This window comes from Fukomys damarensis, unplaced genomic scaffold (genome assembly GCF_012274545.1).
Source record: "Fukomys damarensis isolate Sample0158 unplaced genomic scaffold, DMR_v1.0_HiC HiC_scaffold_30, whole genome shotgun sequence".
Lineage (NCBI taxonomy): Eukaryota > Metazoa > Chordata > Mammalia > Rodentia > Bathyergidae > Fukomys > Fukomys damarensis.
In genome coordinates, this window is record NW_022900942.1 from 31,011,884 (window position 1) to 31,031,432 (window position 19,549).

Consider the following 19,549-nt stretch of genomic DNA (forward strand, 5'->3'; position numbering starts at 1 on the left):
AAAAAAAAAAAAAAAAAAAAAAAAAAATGAGACTACTTCTATTAAAATAAAAAGCATTCCGTAAATAGATTCCAGAGAACCAGTAATATCACCATAATATTATATCAGAGCAATTATTATGAAAATCAATTACCTATATAATTAGGATAAATATATGTGCACATATCTTAAAAAGAATTACATCCAAATGGTCTTGGTTTCTGTGTTAAAACAAAAACTAATAATAATGAAAATTAAGTAGAAATATTAAAGGATAACATTTTCCTTTTTATTTGCACAGTAATACATGTAAAAATACAGGATACAAATAATACATATTGTTAAATATATTCAAAATCATTCTGAATTGGAAAAATGAGACTTAACAAATACTGTTTTTTCTCTTACTGCTTTATCAGAAAACTTGATGACTACTCAACTGGGATAATGAAATGATAATTGTAAACATGTTACTAGTTGAAATACTTGTTTTTTATATAAGTATACCATTCAAAGAGTATGATATGCTAATTAAGACATTAGAAAAAAGATAAATCCTAAGCAATTTTAAACTAGTGTCCACAGGATGGATTAACAATTACATGATCTTATACTTCTTTCATACCTACAGAATCTATCATCATATACTGAAGAAAAAAGTAATTACAAAGACACACATAGAATTGTTTTTTTTTACTGGTAAGTTAGAAGCTATTATATTTCAGTCACTGCAACAAGTCCCATGATGTGGAGTAAAGGGACCGGCAAGCAGAGCTATGGATAAATGTTTAACCCCTGGTATCTCATAGGTACTATGATCTGGACTGATTCTTCAAATACAAAAAACCTGTAAAACATATAGTTCTTGTGGTTTCTCTGTGTGTAGAACTGTCTCCAATGGCCTGACATTTCAAAGTACAGAGTCTTATATTGAGCTAAAGCTGAGCAGATGACCCAGTTTCACTTGTGCACTCCCCTGAACAGCCTGAGTCATGTTGTGGGAGTGGGTCATACAAGCAGCCTCAGTTGCACGCAGCCAACACTGATAAAAACTACAGACAGGACAGCATGCTGTGTGTGACAATAAAGTTGTAGGACGTGTCACCTCATCATTTTCCTGAGATTAGAGCTAAATCCACCTTATTTAGATACAGTTAGCCCTCCTAGAATTATTACAGAAACACCTACTAACATCCCAATTTGAGAGATTTATAATAACAAAGAGAATCGAAGAAATGGGAGAAGAGATTAAAATACTTTTGTAGGAAGATATGAGAAATATCTGCTAAGGAACATCAGAAAACCAAATCTGTACATCAGTCTGTCACACTGTTCATACGTTCAGAATCATCCCAGTAGACTCTCATGCCAGCTTAGAAATCAAAATCCCTGCACACACTTAAAATCACACATAGCTTAATTTAGCCATTCTTTCCTTTGACGCACTTCTCTTTACACAGTCTAAGGCAAAGGAGATAAAAAGCTTCTCCCAGCTCCTCCAACATTGTGCTTTAATAACTTTCTATCTTTAGCCATCACAAATTTATGTAACTGTTCCTATATAAGGGTTTAGAATTTTGAGAGAATTATTCCCTCTGTTTTTTACCTCTAACTGAAAAAGACAGTAACAAGAAAGTTAAAGGCAAAGACTTTGCAACTGTCATCAAGAAAGACTAAAACTTCCTTCTCACCTAGGGAAGTGAACATGTCTAAAAACATTAGAGATGTCCATAAAAATAATTCAGGTTACTATAGCTTAAGATCCACCGAATAACTACCATGTCACTAGAATTAGACTAGATGGATCAAATTAGTTAAGATCACATACTAATGTCATCATGATAGTTTATAACATAGATGATAAATGCCCTATGATGAATAGCATTACTAAGAGCCTCCAGTTAATCTGCAAAATCCAAGTTAAAATGCTGAGTTTTTTGTTTTGGTTTGGTTTTTTTTGGGGGGGTGTACTGGGGACCAAACTTGGGCCCTTGTGCTTGCAAGACTGGCGGTGGAACCACTGAACTAAATCCCTGGCCCAATGCTGAGTGTTTCTATATACTGTATATAGGATGGAAGACTTGGCAAAATTAATTGGAAACAACCTATGCAAAAGGAGAGCAAGCAGTTCTTCAATCTTCTTTTTAGCTTCGACTTCTGATGAACACTTTTTGAATGATTCCTCTTCACTAAAGGACTACCAAAGAAATATGAACAAGAATTAATGTAAACTCAAATAAACATGTCCAATTAGCAGTGTATATGTCAAATAAATATTTAACACATTCTTTATTAACTTACTTCTTATGCTTAGTTTAAATCATTGAGTTTACTTTTATATAATTTTTTTATCTGCAAGTTATTATCCTTCATTAGAAAGTGCCCTGGAGGTCAAGAAAATTATAGAGCTCTTGTATCAATCTCAAACTTGATTGTATGACTATAGCCAGGATCTTAGTCCCCTAAAACTCAAATTTGATTTATCCTTGGCTAAGTTATTTAGCCTTTCTGAAGTACACTATCACCTTTAAAAAAAAAAAGAATAAAAAAGAATAGTACTGCCTATCTCAAAAGTTTGTTGTGAATATTAAATGGGGTATATAAAGCACTTAGTAACTGTCACATAGGAAAAAAATCAGTATTAAGCGGGTGACTATACCTTTTCCTGTCTGTTAAATCACTGAACTATTAAGAATACAAGATTTTTTAAAGATTAAAATATTTTGCCACATATATGCATTATAAGCTATTAAAATAGTTGTATTCAAAGTGGCTAACTTTAGATTTAAAAATATTAAAATCAGTTTTGATTTAAGAATATTTATTAATCTAAGGGCCGGGGACTTGGCTCAGTGGTTCCACCACCTGCCTTGGAAGGGCAAGGGCCTGAGTTCAATCCCTCATACCAAAAAAAAAAGAGTATTTATTAATCTCGTATAATAAATTAGCCTTCTCATGGGAGAGGGATCATTTACTAAATGAAAATCAAACTAGAATAAAAACATAGTAACAGTAAACTACAATAAACTAGAAAAGCCAACTAGAATAACACAAATACTAGAAATATTTATTGCAAATAATGTGACTACCAGTACTTAATTAAAATTAAGATAAATACCACAGTCTTATACCTGAGGTTGTCCTGAGGGTATCACAGAAGAATTATCCTCTCCAAAACTGAGCTTCTTTATATGCTGAGCAAGAGAAATTCCTAATTCCTCCTCTAATATTTTGGATGAAAACGTTTGGAGTTCATGAACAGTATGGATTCCTAGTGCTTCAAGACATTTGGCAGTTTTATAGCCAATACCTAAACAAAGAGAAATGCATAAAATATTGTAGTAACTTTACTCATTAAAGTAAAGCTGATAAAAATGTTAAGAACATATGAGTGACATTGTCTGCCTCACAAGCACAAGGACCAGAGTTCAATCCCCAGTACCCCCCCAAAAAATATATATGTACCATATCTTAAATTCTGTAAATAATGTTTCCGTAAGTAAAATCAGTTGGGCATGGTGGCAAATGCCTGAAATCCCAAGCACTCCAGAAGCTGAATCAGGAGAACTGTTGCAAGTTCAAGACTAGCCTGGGCTATATAGCGAGCTCATGGCTAGCCTGAACTACAAAACTGTCTCAAAAAACCAAACTTTTTTGCTAAATCAAACAAATTAGGTTATTCTTTTTCCGCTCAGGGCCTGAGTTATACACACCTCTTTAAAGCCCCAATATAATATAGTAAAATAAATTTACAGTCAATAAATTATCTTGATAAAATGAAACTTTCATCACCTATTATATATTATTGTGGAAGAACTCAGGAATCATGATTATTAATGTAAACAAAAAGATTGTTACTGTAAGAATTTTAATTACTGTTTATTAGCTGTTTTCTACACACAGCACTACACATTTATCCACAAATTGTATCTTGCAATATTTACTATCCAGAATACAACTAAGAGCAAGAAAACAAGTTCTTGCAATAAAAGTGAGTCATTTCATTTACAGGAGAAACAGACCACTTAATGTACTTCTTTCATTTAAAAAAGAGTAATTCTATAATTATCAGTTTTTCTTGCACAGTAAATGTAGCAGACAGAGGAGAGGTCGGGGTGGGAGAATTATTACAGTTGACTGACAGGTGTTTCATAGCAGAAATAAAGGAAGAGTAGCAATAACAATGAGTAAAAAAGTTGAAAGTCTATAAAAATGCAGATACAGTCCCTCAAAATGCAAAGTAAATTAGAATGTTTTGCACATTTAGTCCTATTTATTAGTATGAAACTGTTCTTTAGAATGCAGACCCAAAATTTCAAGTTATAACTATACAGTAACACCTCAGTTCATGAACACTTCTGCTTGCAAACAATTCAGTTCGCAAACAAATGTTCAGCAAAATTTTGTTTTCATTTGTAAAATTCTTCATTGGATGATAAACACAACCACAGCCATCTTCCCCAAAGTCATAAAACAAATTAAAGTTTATAAAAAGGAACTACTACTGCACTTACTGAGGAGGTTAAGACTGCATATGGTACATTTTAGATTCACACATGGGTTAAAATGGAAAGTTATGACACCTAAAAGATTACAATGTTTTACAGATTTACTAATCTCATTCCCTAGGAATGCTACAGTAATGAAATTTACAACATTAATTGCAGATGGTTTATTAAAACACAGGTATTTGATCTTTAAAAATACAAGTCTGCTCCATGACCCATATAGGTCTGTGAACCCCTCAAGAAAATCTTTTCCCTCATCTTTAAAATGAGAAACCTGGCCTAGAAACTTTGGAAGGCCCATTGTAGCCCAAATATTTTATATATAATCTCCAAGGAGCATTAGTAAAAGATGGACTTCCCACTACAGATGCAATGCACAGTATAGAGTATGAACACAGAGACTGGTAAAAATGGATCATATATTTCCAGGTTATAACTTTTATGCAGAAGTAGAAAAGTACTTTCATATACTTCCCTATATGGATTTGCTCCAGAAAAAATTATGGGTTTTTTGGTTTTGGTTTTAAATTTTCTCCAAGAGCCAAGTACATGCCTCTAGGAATTACACAATGTCTACAAATTTTAAGATTAAAGAAATATAGTAAAGCCAATATAAACTTTTTAAATCTACTTCTCTTACCAGGTATTTCCTTTACATGATTCAAACCAAGAATGAGATCTTGACAACTTTCAGGTAATAAGACCGTTTGCTGATTTGGTTTAAAGACACCAGAAACTAATTTAGCCAGCAGTTTATTAGAAGCAATTCCAGCACAGCCAGTGAGTCCCAACTGATTATACATGGTGTTCCGCATCTCTGCTGCAATCTGGGATCCAATAAGTAGTCTGACATGCATAGTATCATGCAAGTCTACAGCTATAAAAACAATGTTGTTAAAGGTCACACAAAATTATTGTTTTTACAAGAATTTTGAAAAGGTACAAGGCTCAGTTTTATAACTAAATCCTCCTATCCCACATTACCACTACCCTATTACTGACTTGACTTATTTTAGTTTTTCATAGGAATACTGTAAAGTAAACCAATACCCACAAGTGAATTCCAGTAAATATATACTGGGAGTGCTTATTAAATAAATTAAGAAAACTGATTTGTTAAAAAATTCCTACAGACATCTATACCTAAATTTTTCACTCTAGAAAATTTACACACTAAAAATTTCTGACCTGCACATAATTTAAGATAACTTTCCTAAAAAACGTAGGGAAATTACATAAAAACAAATTTTCTTAGGTGTGAAATATTAAGAGTCATATATCCTTATCCTCCATGCTCATGCTAGAAGGATTCACGGAGGAAGTGTCATGATTTCTGCACTTCAAATGGCTCATCAGTATTTCCAAAAAAAGAACAAAATAAACATGGCAAAATAATATTTGATATATCTACAAGAAAAGACATAATGGGTGCTCATTGTATGTTTCTATCAACTTTTCTATAGGTTTGAAAAAAAACTTTTTAATCTTGGGTTAAAGAATAATTAATGAGCTGGGTGTGGTGGTGCACGTCTGTAATCCCAGCACTTGGGAGGCTGAGGCTGGAGGATCGCTGTAAGTTCGAGACCAGCCTGGGCTACACAGTGAGTTCCAGGTCAGTCTCAATTACATAGTGAGACCCTGTCTTAAAAAAAAAGGGGGGGAGGAATAATTAATGAATAACTAAACATTCCCTATTTTTGATATGAAACCTAGCTCTGCATAGTGATATGTTCCAATCAATAAAATCTGAGCTTGCTTTAAAAATTACACAGAAATAGGGTCAGGGATTTAGCTCAGTGGTGCTGCTGCCTGTCTTGCACGCACAAGGTCCCAAGTTTGAACCCCAGTACAAAAAAAAAAAAAAAATTACACAGAAATATATTTTGAATCTTCTTGCAACTTAGTGCTTTGACAAAAGAGCACAGGTACAAAGTATACATGAAAAGCTTTCTAACTCCTAAAAACTGGAGTTCTATTCCCTTTTATTCTGTGGAAAACTACACTGGAGGCTGATGACCAGCCCTCAAAATAGGGATATAAGAGGAGCACATGCTGAGAGCTAGGACCAAAAAGGTCAGGCAATTCTTACACAAAAGCAGAGTAGCTTGTCTTCTATGGAGAGTCACTGGCAGTCACAAGATGTCTGCAAGTCCAATTATGTTTTTGCTGGCACTTACTGCAGCTTATTTTCAATGCAAACATCCCTGGAAACATCATTAGTTATTCACACCTTAATAATGGAATGAAGATGAACCATGTTGCTTTCTTGCTAATGATATGGATTATTTGAATGATAAAATAGAGAATATACTAGCACATGGCAGACAACATTCTACAGCCTTGCTTGGCAGGGTGGCACCCACCTGTATAAAAAAAAAAAAAAAAAAAATTACACAGAAATATATTTTGAATCTTCTTGCAACTTAGTGCTTTGACAAAAGAGCACAGGTACAAAGTATACATGAAAAGCTTTCTAACTCCTAAAAACTGGAGTTCTATTCCCTTTTATTCTGTGGAAAACTACACTGGAGGCTGATGACCAGCCCTCAAAATAGGGATATAAGAGGAGCACATGCTGAGAGCTAGGACCAAAAAGGTCAGGCAATTCTTACACAAAAGCAGAGTAGCTTGTCTTCTATGGAGAGTCACTGGCAGTCACAAGATGTCTGCAAGTCCAATTATGTTTTTGCTGGCACTTACTGCAGCTTATTTTCAATGCAAACATCCCTGGAAACATCATTAGTTATTCACACCTTAATAATGGAATGAAGATGAACCATGTTGCTTTCTTGCTAATGATATGGATTATTTGAATGATAAAATAGAGAATATACTAGCACATGGCAGACAACATTCTACAGCCTTGCTTGGCAGGGTGGCACCCACCTGTAATCCCAGCACTTGGGAAGCTGAGGCAGGAGGATCACTGCAAGTTCCAGGCCAGCCTGGGCTACACAGTGAGTCCAAGGCCAGCCTGACTACTGTCTCAAAAAAAAAAAAAAAAAGATTCCACAGCCTGGATAAGATTCCACAGCTGTTAACTTATACTCAGAAAACAAGAGGTTGAGGGTATGTCTTAGTGGGACAGCACTTACTTAGAAAGTCAGAGAACAACATGAGGGTTTCAGTGCCTCAGAGGATAAAAGATACATCAATGGTGAATTTAGCCTACCTCAAAATTTCACTTATAGATAGTTGTGAAAAAATAAAAAGAAACCTAAAAATCATAGTAACAAATCACCTCCTATAACTTACAGATGACCTAAATAGCATAGACCACCACCTGCCTTGCAAGTGCAAAGTCCTGAGTTCAATCCCCAGTACCCCCCACCAAAGTGGCACATATAGACTATGTCAGAGAGATGAAAGAGCACTGCGCTAAGATCATTAAGATCTTTTGTTTTTTTGCACTTACTATGGAATAGCAATGCCTAATTTTAGTTAAGACAGATTATTAACTATGGCTATACCACCAAAAAAAGTCCTAAGTCTTTCAGAATGACACAGTGAACTCAATAAACATTAAGAAATACATGCATTTGTAGTCACTAAGAAGAATGAATAAAAACCTACTCACACTGATTATTATATACGTGCCCTGACATGGTCACAGCAGAAAGGTCATCACTTTGCAGCTGCTGGAGTCGCTTCTCAACTATTTGCGTTAGGTCCACAAAATTTTCATCAAATCCAAGTCTCTCAACAAGTGGAGTAAATTCTCCCAACAATTCTAGATTGAAGTAATATTAGAATACATGTAATTGATGTTATAACTAGAACAGATCTCATGTTTAAGACATATTAACTGTATCTTTAAAGGTTTATATATCCAGTTACATAGTAGCTTTAATAAGCCTTAATATGTAAATAATTTAATATGTTAATACCCTCAGTTGGCTGAGAATTTTTTTCCTATACAATATTTTGATTAGAGGCAATATTTTCCAACAAAATAAGTCCAAAAATGACATTCTTAGGGCAATTACTCATGGCAATATATTTACCTCAATCTTCTATAGCTCTAATTTCTGTACATTAAGTATCAATGCTTAAAGTTAATTATATTCTTGAAGCAGTGTATCAAATAAATTACAGTCTTCTTAGGAAAGTAAAGTAATATTTTCCACAAGAGTTTAAAATGGGCCAAACCAAACAACATTTAAATGTTCTATTTATTACTGAGTCAAACAAAAGCCACTTAAATTTTGAAATATATTATAACATAATATTTTGGAGGGAGTTTGGGATTTTGTTTTGTTTTTTACTGGTACCAGGGATTGAACTCAGGTCTCTGTGCAAGGCAAGCAGCAGCACTACTGAGCTAAATCCATGGCCCATATAACAGTATTTTGATTAGCCATTCCCCTGAGTATTTGCAGAGATGAGCAGCAACTTACAGATATTCAAACACCCAACATCTAGCATCATACCTAATCCTTAAGTGAAATATTTATTAAACTGAACTTCACCAATATTAAGAATAAATTCAAAAGGATTGTCAACTCTCACCTATTAAAATTAATAACAACTTTGAAATCACTTAGAAGAACTTTTCACTTCTGCTTGAATCACCTTTTTTTGATACTAGCTAAATGACAGAATTATAGTAGTTCTTTTGTATCCACAGGAGTTACTGGACCCCCACTGATTCCAAAACCAGCAGATGCCCAAGCCTCTTATATTAAATGACACAGTATTTACATATATCCTAAGCACATCCTCCTCATGTGTTTTTTCCTCCCATATATTTTAAATCACCTCTGCTTAAAAATCTTATACAGTTCTATAGTTGTCACACTGTATTATTCAAGGAATAACAAGAATAAAGCCTGTATAAATCCGGTAGAGAAGAAATTTTTTTATAGTTTCAATTCAGTTGGTTGAATTCAGATAAGAAACCTAGGGACACAAGGGTGGTGTGTGTGTGTGTGTGTGTGTGTGTGTGTGTGTGTGTGTGTGTGTGTGTTTCTCTCTCTCTCTCTCTCTCTCTCTCTAACATATGAAAATGCATAGGGATTTTATTTCTGAAGGCTCAGAAACAAAAGGACTATGTCGTTCTGTTCTACACTGATCTTTTTTTTTACAAAAATACCTTTGTTTTACTGATGCCAACATTGATAACAGAACAATAAAGATAATAATGTGACCTGGTAAACATCAAAAATAACTTCAATCTACCTAGAGATCCATTATCTTCTTTGAGGTTAGTCTAAAGATTAAAGAAATGAAATTTTTCAAAAGTACACACCTAATATCAAAAATAACATATAGAAAAATTTACCAAAAGAATACTACACAAAAAGCTTTTTTTTTTTAATTTCAGAATATGAATGATTTTACTTCTCTTGAAATTATGGGGATTCAATGAGTCTCTTTAAAGAACTACTCTATTGATTTTGTGTAAGATCACTGAAAGAATTTTACTTGGTACCGAGGATAGAACTCAGGCCCTTGCACTTGCCAGGCAGGCACCAGAACCACTGAGCTAAATCTCAGGCCCAAGATCATTAAAATATTGATACAGAAAATACTGAGAGCTATGCTTGCTTTCTTAAAACTTTTCAAGATCAGATTGATATAATCTAACTAAGCATTTACTCCATGATATAATACAAGACATCCCCTTTCATTGACATCTACATTACTGACACGCTAGCATTCTTGAAAGGCAAGGTTTAAGAGGAAAAGTTAAATACAAAATCATACACAAAGCTGGTGAATCACTAAATATTAATTATAATGTTCTATTACTAGGTCACAGGGATAAAATACTTTACTATCCCATTCCTAAAGTTAAAGACTTTTTTGCCAATTACAGACCATGCTAAAAATAATTTTGACCAGGTATTTTTAAGCACTTATGATATTATTTCTATTTAATGAATTTCCAGCAGTTATCTCACTTGATTCAAGAATATTTACCTAGGTGGGGGGCTGAGATTGAACCAGGGCTTCACACATGCTAGGCAAAAACTATACCATTGAGCTCCCCTTTAGCCTTTAACTTTCATTTAAATGTGTTTTTCTTTTTTTTCTTTGTCATTTTTGTTTTTGTTTTTTTGAGACAGGGTCTCACTATGTAGTTCATACTGGCCTTGAATTCACTATGTAGCCCAGGCTGACCTCGAACTCACAGCGATCCTCCTGGGACAGTCTCTTGAGTGCTGGGACTACAGGTGTGCACCACCACACCTGGCCTTTGTGATTTTTTTTTTTTTAAGCTGTAGTACTTTATACTTCTTTTCCTCACATGCTTTTTGATAAGGATCACAAATATATTAATTCAAATGTCCTTAGTCATCAATGAATCTGAGCATTTTTTTTCATTGTAGTTGTTACACATTGGGTTTGCTTGTCTTTGTCTACCACTTATTTATATTCTTTGTCATTTGTCCATTTTTATTTGGTTTCTTTAGTTGTGCAAGTTGTCTGTATATCATATATATTTAATTTCTCATATGAAAACTGCTACAACTAATAAAAGAAAAACAAGCAAAACTAATAATAAAAAAGATAATATAGCCACATAACCAAGTGTGGTGGCACATACCTATAATCCCAGCCACCCTGAAGGATGAGACAGGAGAATCTCAAATTTGAATCCAGCCTGCGTAACTTAAAGAGACACTGTCACAAAAATAGAATAAAAAAGTGCTAGGGATGTAGCTTAGTGGGAAAGTATGTGCTTAGCATGCAAAAGACAATCTATGGGTTCAATCCCTCCAAAAACTGGAAAAAAAAGATAATAAAAAGCTGACCTTACACATTTTAAACTATAAATATTTGCAAAATACTGGTGCATTTTCATTTTTCTTCTAATTTCAACTCTAAATTCAGCATATGAGAATTTTGCTAATTTTAATATACTTAAAAATATAAAAATGATTAATCCTGTATACCTATTATCTTTGCTATCAGTTCGTAAGAAATTAATTTTTAATTATGCTAACCAAACATCAAACCAAAACATCAAACTAAACATCACTAACAGCTTTCCCAACTATCATTAGTGCACTAGAAAACTTTATTTCTTCGTAATTTAAAATCTTAAATGTCTTCCTTTACCATATACCTTGCCATTTTCTCACTTTGAAACTTTGATTTACATTTTTTATTTTTTGAAATAAGGTCTCCTTATGTCGTTGAGTTTGGCCTTGAACAGGTGGCAATCCCTCCTGCCTCAGCCTCCGAGTGCTGGGATTACAGGTATATGCCACCACACGTGGCTTTTCTGTTATTTATAAGAACACCAGTTAGGCCAATATTCAAATTACTTCCAACTATACATTTTCTTGTCAACATGATTCCTAACACAGAAAGTAACTTCCTTATGTAATTTTAAAGAAGAAAGGACCCTAAATGAAAAGTTTTTAGGAAAATGGCCATATTACCAAAACTGCTATACAGATTCAGTGCAATGCCAATTGAAATTCCAACACTATATTTCACAGAACTAGAAAGAAGAATCCAAAAATTCATTTGGAACCGTAAGAGACCTAGAATAGCAAAAGCCATCCTAGGCAACAGACACATGGCAGAGGGTATAACAATTCCCAATTTGAAACTACACTACAAAGCCACTGTGATAAAAATAGCATGGTACTGGCAAAGAAACAGACCTGAGGATCAGTGGAATAGATTGGAAGATACAAAAACAACTCCAGATGTACTCAGCTACCTCATCTTTAACAAAGGAGCCAACCATCCTCACTGGAGGAAAGATATCCTCTTTAATAAATGGTTTTGGAAAAACTGGATTTCAACCTGCCAAAGATTAAAACTAGACCCTTCTCTTTCACCATGCCCTAAATTAACATCCAAATGGATTAAAGATCTAAATATTAAAACAGAATACTAAACTTGCTGGAAGGTAAGTTAGGCAGAACTCTTGAAGACATTGGCATAGGAAAAGACTTTATGAACAAATCCTCAGTAGCACGGGAACTAGCAGAAAGAATCAACAACTAGGATCTCATCTTATTAAAAAGCTTCTGTACTGCAAAAGAAACCATCAATAGAACTAAGAGACAACCTACAATGTAGGAAAAAATTTTTACCAGCTGCTTCTCAAACAAAGGACTATTATCTAGAATATATAAAGAACTCAAAACAATCAGCTCCCCCCACAAATATAAAGACCCGATTCAAAAATGGGCATCCGAAATGAACAGACATTTCTCAGACAAAGAAGTAAAAGCAGCAAGTAAATATATGAAAAAATGTTCTACATCACTGGCCATTCGAGAGATGCAGATGAAAACAACACTGTGATTCCACCTCACCCCACAAAGAATGGCTGCTATCAAGAAATCACACAATAACAAATGTTGGCAGGTTGTGGGGAGAAAGGAACCCTTCTCCATTGTTGGTGGGAGTGCAGACTGGTGCAACCACTATGGAAATCAATATGGAGATACCTCAAAGAGCTGGGACTAGCGGTTCCATTTGACCCAGCCATCCCTCTGCTGGGGTATCTTTCCAAAACAATTAAAAGAATCATATCACAGTGATGTGATACCTATGCTTATAGTGGCACAATTTGCAATAGTTAAAACTTGGAAGCAGCCCATTTGCTAATCAGCTGGAAACCGGATAAAGACGTGGTTTTTCTATAAAATGGACTATTACTCAGCCAAAAAGAATGAGAAATTAGATTCACTCATAGGAAAATGGATATATATTGAGGACATACTCCTAAGTTAAATAATAAGTCACACATGTAAATACCAAATAGTTTCTCTGGTATGAAAAACTATAATAGTACATAAGATCCTAATGAGATAATTGACAATGTGAAATAGGGAGAAAAGGGCTAAAGAAGTAGGGAAAGTGGGACGGGCAGGGGAAAGGTAATAAGGGAAAAGAAAAAAAATATGAGAAAATGAAAAAATAGAAATAAAATGTTTGTAAATGGGGAGGAGAAGAGGGGGTGAAGGCAGGGCAGGGGCAAGAGGAAGAAATGAGAACCAAGACCTGTCACGTAAAGGTACAAGATCCCAATACGAAATGTAACTGTACTGTATACCTAAAATATACCAATAAACTCAATTTAAAACAAATTTTTAGGAAAAAGGAACATGATTCATAGCATTTATGATTTCTGTAGTACACACTATATAGGGATCCGGTACAAAAATTAATGCTGAAGTATATATTGCTTATAATCTCTACCTGTAACTTTATAAGACATCTCTCTGTAACGCGTCAAATCTTCTCCATTAACTAATACAAGCTTTGGACACTTTTCTTTCGCATCTCTCACTTTCATACATTTCTTAACTCCAAGTTTTCTGGCTTCATAATTGCAAGTAATCACCAAAGACTTCTGTTGAACACCTATAAAAAATAAATAGTCTATGAGGACTGAAGAAACAGTTTAAAATAATCGCTAATTCTATTCTCTAAGTGTGTAATGCAATGTTTTGATAATAAAAAGATGTCTTACTTAAATACAGCCTTTGTTCATCAAAGCTCTCTGAAGAAACATCAGACTTTTGAGCTATCTCCTAACTACATGAATCATAAGGTAGTAAGATATTATTTTCCCATGTCCATCCTACCTTTTTCCCCCTCTGGTACTAGAAATAGAACCCAGATGTACTGTCTTACTGAGCCATATTCCCAGCACCCTTTTTTATTTTGTGAGACAGTCTTATTAAATTGCCCAGGTGGGATATAACTTGCAATCTTTCTGCCCTACTCTCCCTCAAGGATGGGACTAAAAGCATGAACCACTGCACCCAGCTTCCCATATTCTACTTTTAATCTTTGGTTGTTTTGTCTACTTGGGGAAGAAGGAAGTTATGAAAGCAAAGAACACTGAATAACAGTAGTAGGAATTACATATCAGAATGTGGGTCTATTATTTTTATACAACAGGTGAATTCAAATTTAACAAAGATTACTACAAATCAGTATTTTATATGAAATTTTCAGTGATCAGTGAGAAATCAAATCACTCTAGGTTTTCCAAACAATAAAAAATCCCTTAATTTATAGTCATGCACAATAGATGAAAATAACTGAACATAATTAAAAACTGGTTGCTACTTTAAAAAATCCATTCATCTTATGAGTAAACTGCCAGTAAATAAAAGCAATGTTCTGATACAAGTGCCAACTTACAGCAATTTTTAATCATCTCCCCCCAATAAATACCCTAATTACTGAACTGTTCTTTATAATCATCCACAGATGATTTGACTGGGAGGTATTATGAGCTCCCTATCAGAAATAATTGTATTATGATCACCCAGAGACTGCACAAAAATTATCTGCAACTTAAGATATCCAAAATTAATTCTTTTAAACAAATTGACTTTACACCATTGTTATATTCATCTAAAAATATGTAATATGCAAACACATAAAAGGTTATGACCATTCTCATTACAATGTTTTTAAATTTTTGTTTTGTTGTTATTATTGTTTTGTGACAGAGACTTTCTTTTTAGTCCAAGATGGCCTTGCCCAGGCTGGCCTCAAACTCATGGCAATTGTCCTGCCTCAGCTCCTGGGTGCTGGGATTATAGGCATGTGCCACCTCCCCCGGCATATTTTTAATTGCAATTAATTTTATTGGTTCATTTTAGATATATACTAACATTCATCATAGGGAATTGTTTTTAAACAATTTTTAACATTATAAACAAGACAAAGAAACATTAACTCTTTTGTATCAGATTATACCCAGAAATATAATCACTGGGTCAAAGGTAACAGTTTGATCATCAATGAAATATATAAAAATCAAACTGGTAAAATCTTTTACAAAGCCTTTTACAGAATTACACTATAAGGACTCCCTACTGTATATCACAGCCTGAGTCGGTCATATATTCGTTCAGTATAAATGAAAGACTGCTTGTGTTTTCTCCAAGAAACTCTCAGCATTCAAATACCTCACTTCGTGATAATCATACTTGTACTTCTTAATCACACAATGTTTTTCAATAAGCTTTATCTCTAGAGCATCTTGTGCTACAATGCTGCTAAACAGAAATTTCTTCAGAAGGAAAAAAAACAGGTATTTTAATAAAAAAATCCTTGATACCCTTAGAAAAGTTTAAAGATACTACCTTCACCCTGGCATGCCAACAACTAGTCACTCCTTTGTTCTACAGTAAGTCAAAGAATCTGGAAAGGCATAGCAAGGCAGCAGAAAGAAACCCAAAATTGCCAGGGATTTAGCTCAGTGGTTCGGTGGCCTGCCTTGCAAGTGCAAGGACCCAAGTTCAATCCCCAGTTAGAAAAAAAAAAAAGAAATCCAAAATTGTTTATACTTATACAAAAATATACTTCTGGCACACACGCATGAAATTTTTATTTCCAATTATATTTCTAATTATAATATTTCTATAATATAATAATCTATAATATATGTCTAATTATTTCTAATAATAATAAAAATGTTAAAATATGAAAAATATAAATATGAAAATCTTCAATGTAAATTTATTTAAAATGTGTGTTGATATGGAAAGTGTTGTCAGTAGAGTTGTTTAAAATCCAACTATTTTGTTAGACATTACAATTACAAATTAAGAATTAAATTTAAAAAGGAGAAAATATATGGACTTCTACTGAAATGCAAAAATAAGGTTTTTGACATACTAGGTTTGTAAAATTTCAAACTCTAAAAGAAATCTGCATAGAGAATTAAGATAATGTTTAACACAGAGGGCAAAAAGTTCTTTTGTTTTCTATTTATTCAGATAGCTATACAGTACTAGTCTAATGCATCATTTTGGACTCATGACGTTTATACTTGATCATAAAGCAAGTATTTCCTATAAATAATCTTAAGAACAGCTTCCAAAATCTTTCTTAATAAAACAGATACAATGAAAATAAGTATCTAATTCTATCATTATACAACCAAAATATCAATTTAAAGAATTACCTAAAGGTTTGTTCTTTAATTCTGGATTTGAGATCATTTCTACTTGTGCATAAAAGCAATCTAGATCCACATGTACTATGACTCTGGATGAAATGTTTCCTGTTGGCACCGCTTGATCAGGAACTGCTGCACATTACACAAAGAAATACAAACATATTCAGACAGCTTATCATCTCTGAGCAGCCGATAGTTCTTCACATTTATCTAGGAAGTAATGCAGTGGTTTCAACTCCCCCCACCCTCGGATTCTTATGTCAAAGCATCGAAACATTTTTAAAAATGAAACTACAACTGCAATAGAGTCTTCAATCCTGTTTACTCAGCAACTCTTCACACACTGTATTTTTCTTAGAATAGTAATGAAGAGGGATCTTGATCAGTAAAGGATGATGTAAAAGGGAATACTACCACTGAGTTACTGTTAAGAGTAAATCAAAGGAGGCAGGAAAGTTGAAACAATGATTCCCAACCAACTTAAAAATATTCTCAGGGACCCGTCCCTACATTAAAAAAAAAAAAAAGACAGCAAAAATCAACCTGTGAGGGGTACTTAGCTCCCATATGAATGCAGATTGTTTTAGTGCTAAATTCCCCGGGCCTAGAACAGTACTTGGAATATAGCAGATTATTAATAAATATTAACTAAATTGAAAGACTGAATAAGTAGAGTATTCTGAGATTTTAAAATCTAGGAACTGGGGTCATAGTTCAATTGGTAGAGCACAAGTTTAGCTTGTTGGAGGTCCTAGGTTCAAGCCCCAGCACAAATAAATTAATTTAAATAAATTTTTAAAACCTAGCTTATGCCATGAGTGGAGGTGTAAGAGGTGAATCCTGCTCTTAACTACGATTAAAAATAAGTCCAGCTAAATGCAATGCTGTATTAAATTTGGAATCTGGAAGAAAAAAAAGAAATATTAGTAGAAAGTCTAGCAAAATCTGAACAGAGCCTCGCACACCAATGTTTATTTCTTAGCACCAAAAAGATGAAAGAGGAAAATTTATATCTGCCACAAGTTTTTTATAACCCAAAATTATTCTAAAAAAAAAAATCAAAATGAGAATCAGTGCCTTTGCCTTCAGACCCTGTTAAGCAGTACAAGGCTGGTACAAGCGAGGCTGGAAATGGGTCACCACAGAGGAGACCACAACAGTCGCGCGATGTTCCGAGCTATGCCTTCCCACCCCGAGAAGACCAGGTCTCAAACTCTGTCTATGAAGTGAGCCACAGGGTCCTCAACTTCTCCAAGACTAAGCGGCCAGGAAGAGTTTTCCCAGGCTGCTTCTCGGATTCTCGCCCCCTCCTAAGGGGATGAAGAGGGAGGTACAGATGCACCCCCTCCCCCACGCAAACGTAGGGCTGAAGCGCCCGCCCTACTCTTACTGGGTGAAGCCATCCCTTCTCAATATGCTAACCGAAAAACACCTAGACGGAAAAGGCCGAGAAAACGAAAGGAACCGAGCAGGAGGGGAGGGACGGTCGCGTCCCAACGGCCGCCGACTTCCAGCCCCAACCTGTCATTCGCACCCAGGGAGAATGCCCTCAGGCCCTGGCGCACCCGGCGAGCCGCCAGCCGCCCACGCGTCGGCCGGCTCCATAGCGGGTTCCTCATCCTAGTCCTCTTCCTCCTAGCGTTCACCTTCCTCCTCCGGCCCCGCCCCCAGCCTTTCCACGCCGCCGCAGCAGGCAGCACTTTGGCTTCCGGACGCTTCCTCTAAGTTTCCAAGGAAACCGCGGCCCACAACCCCCAGACCGCTCAGGTCCTCACGCCTGCGCAGTAGTGGCCGACTGGCCTGGTGCCTGAGACACTGAGGCTGAGGGTTGTTCAGGCCTAAGTGGTGGGGTTCGCTGCAGCGCTATCGATGCCGGAAGTGAGAACCCGAACGTTTCGCTTTTTTTCTTACGGGCCTTAGTGTTAAGATTATGACTCAGGTTTTAATTTTTTAACCTTTTCTCTCTCTGTTAATCAGATAAAGTGTTAACAAAATTGGGAAACTCTCGACCTGAGCCATTTTTAGGCATGGGGAAAGGGTATAATTTGGGTAAAAGCAAGGCAGCCAAGTAAACTGGTGTGATAAGCAAGTATGTTAAAGTTTGTTGTATTTTATTTTTTCTACTTCAAGAGGTTGTGGTACATTGGACCTGAATAATATTTAACATCAAAACTGACTAGGACTTTAGTTCTGAGCTTCCCCTCCCCCCCGGGGGGGGAGTGGGGGAAGAGTCAGATAAAATTTCTTATCCAGAGGCAGCCGGCACCTTGCTGTGACTTTAGGCCGGTTGCATAATTGCTCTTAAGTCTCAGTTGCTCTACTACTTTTAAAAAATTATCTTGTAAAAAAGCGAGGTGGTAGTTCTCTTGAAGCTGAATGTCCTCTAAAGTGCTCAGTGTAGCTGAGGCCTCTTGTTTCTAACTCGCCTCGTGGTCAGATTTGCTCAGATGTAAGCGTTTCTTCAACACTGACCTGCCGCAGGGTGTTGTGCAGCAAAGCATGTTCACCAGTCACCAAGCTTCCAGTCTTGTTCCAAGCCTGCATCTCTCTTCTCCATTGGAGTAGTGAGGGTTGTCAGTGTTTTGCTTCTGGACCTACACTACATATCTAGTTGCATGTTTGAATCTTTGCTCAGCAATGCACAATACTCCCTAGCTGCTGTCCTCCCTCTCTGTAGTCACTGGGGCCTAGGACAAGTTGTTACTATGTCCGTGGCAATGCTGCCAAGGCAGGTCCTTTGACACTCTTTGGCCTTAACCTTTGCTGGGTTTTGTTATTTTAACTATCAGGACCACACAGTGCTTTATACATGGACATATACCATGCTTTTGCCATGTTATTGAAGCTCTGACCTTTTTAATTTGAAACCTTAAGAGTTAATTCTCTGCCTCTTTGCCTCTGCTCCTTCATGCCATTCAGCTCACAATAAGAAATAACAGTAAGTCCACTAGTGAACAAACCTTCTTATCACATAGCTATTTTCAGAATTTGATTTTGAGGGGAGAAAATTGAGAGGAATTGTAGCCAAGAAATTATGAGACCAACTTTTTATTTTGGTGATTTAATGAGATTATCTCCCAGCTCACAAGACTCAGAGTATAGCTAAACGTTATGTATCAGCTTTGCCTTTCAATTTATCAGTCTCTTAGAGAATTCAGCTTTATTA

The 19,549-nt window shown here is 35.4% G+C and overlaps 1 protein-coding gene across 9 annotated transcripts in view; it reads right to left on the bottom strand.

Annotated features, from left to right (window-relative positions):
• Poli (DNA polymerase iota) overlaps window positions 1-18,105 on the bottom strand; it is a 24,569-nt gene extending 6,464 nt beyond the window's left edge. For 2 of the 9 annotated variants that reach the window (XM_010619720.2, XM_033757500.1), the window contains exons 1-7: window positions 17,918-18,105; window positions 16,390-16,515; window positions 13,659-13,823; window positions 8,065-8,217; window positions 5,128-5,364; window positions 3,111-3,289; window positions 2,085-2,176 (exon numbers count right to left, since the gene is read on the bottom strand). In XM_010619720.2, the coding sequence (XP_010618022.1) occupies window positions 2,085-2,176; window positions 3,111-3,289; window positions 5,128-5,364; window positions 8,065-8,217; window positions 13,659-13,823; window positions 16,390-16,515; window positions 17,918-18,002 (1,037 nt within the window). In that variant the 5' untranslated portion in view covers window positions 18,003-18,105. Of the gene's footprint in view, window positions 1-2,084; window positions 2,177-3,110; window positions 3,290-5,127; window positions 5,365-8,064; window positions 8,218-13,658; window positions 13,824-16,389; window positions 16,516-17,185; window positions 17,201-17,805; window positions 17,822-17,904 lie in introns of those variants that run through there. The other 7 variants (XM_010619721.2, XM_010619723.2, XM_010619722.2 and 4 more) reach the window with 7 other exon arrangements.
• Window positions 18,106-19,549: the final 1,444 nt, after the last annotated feature.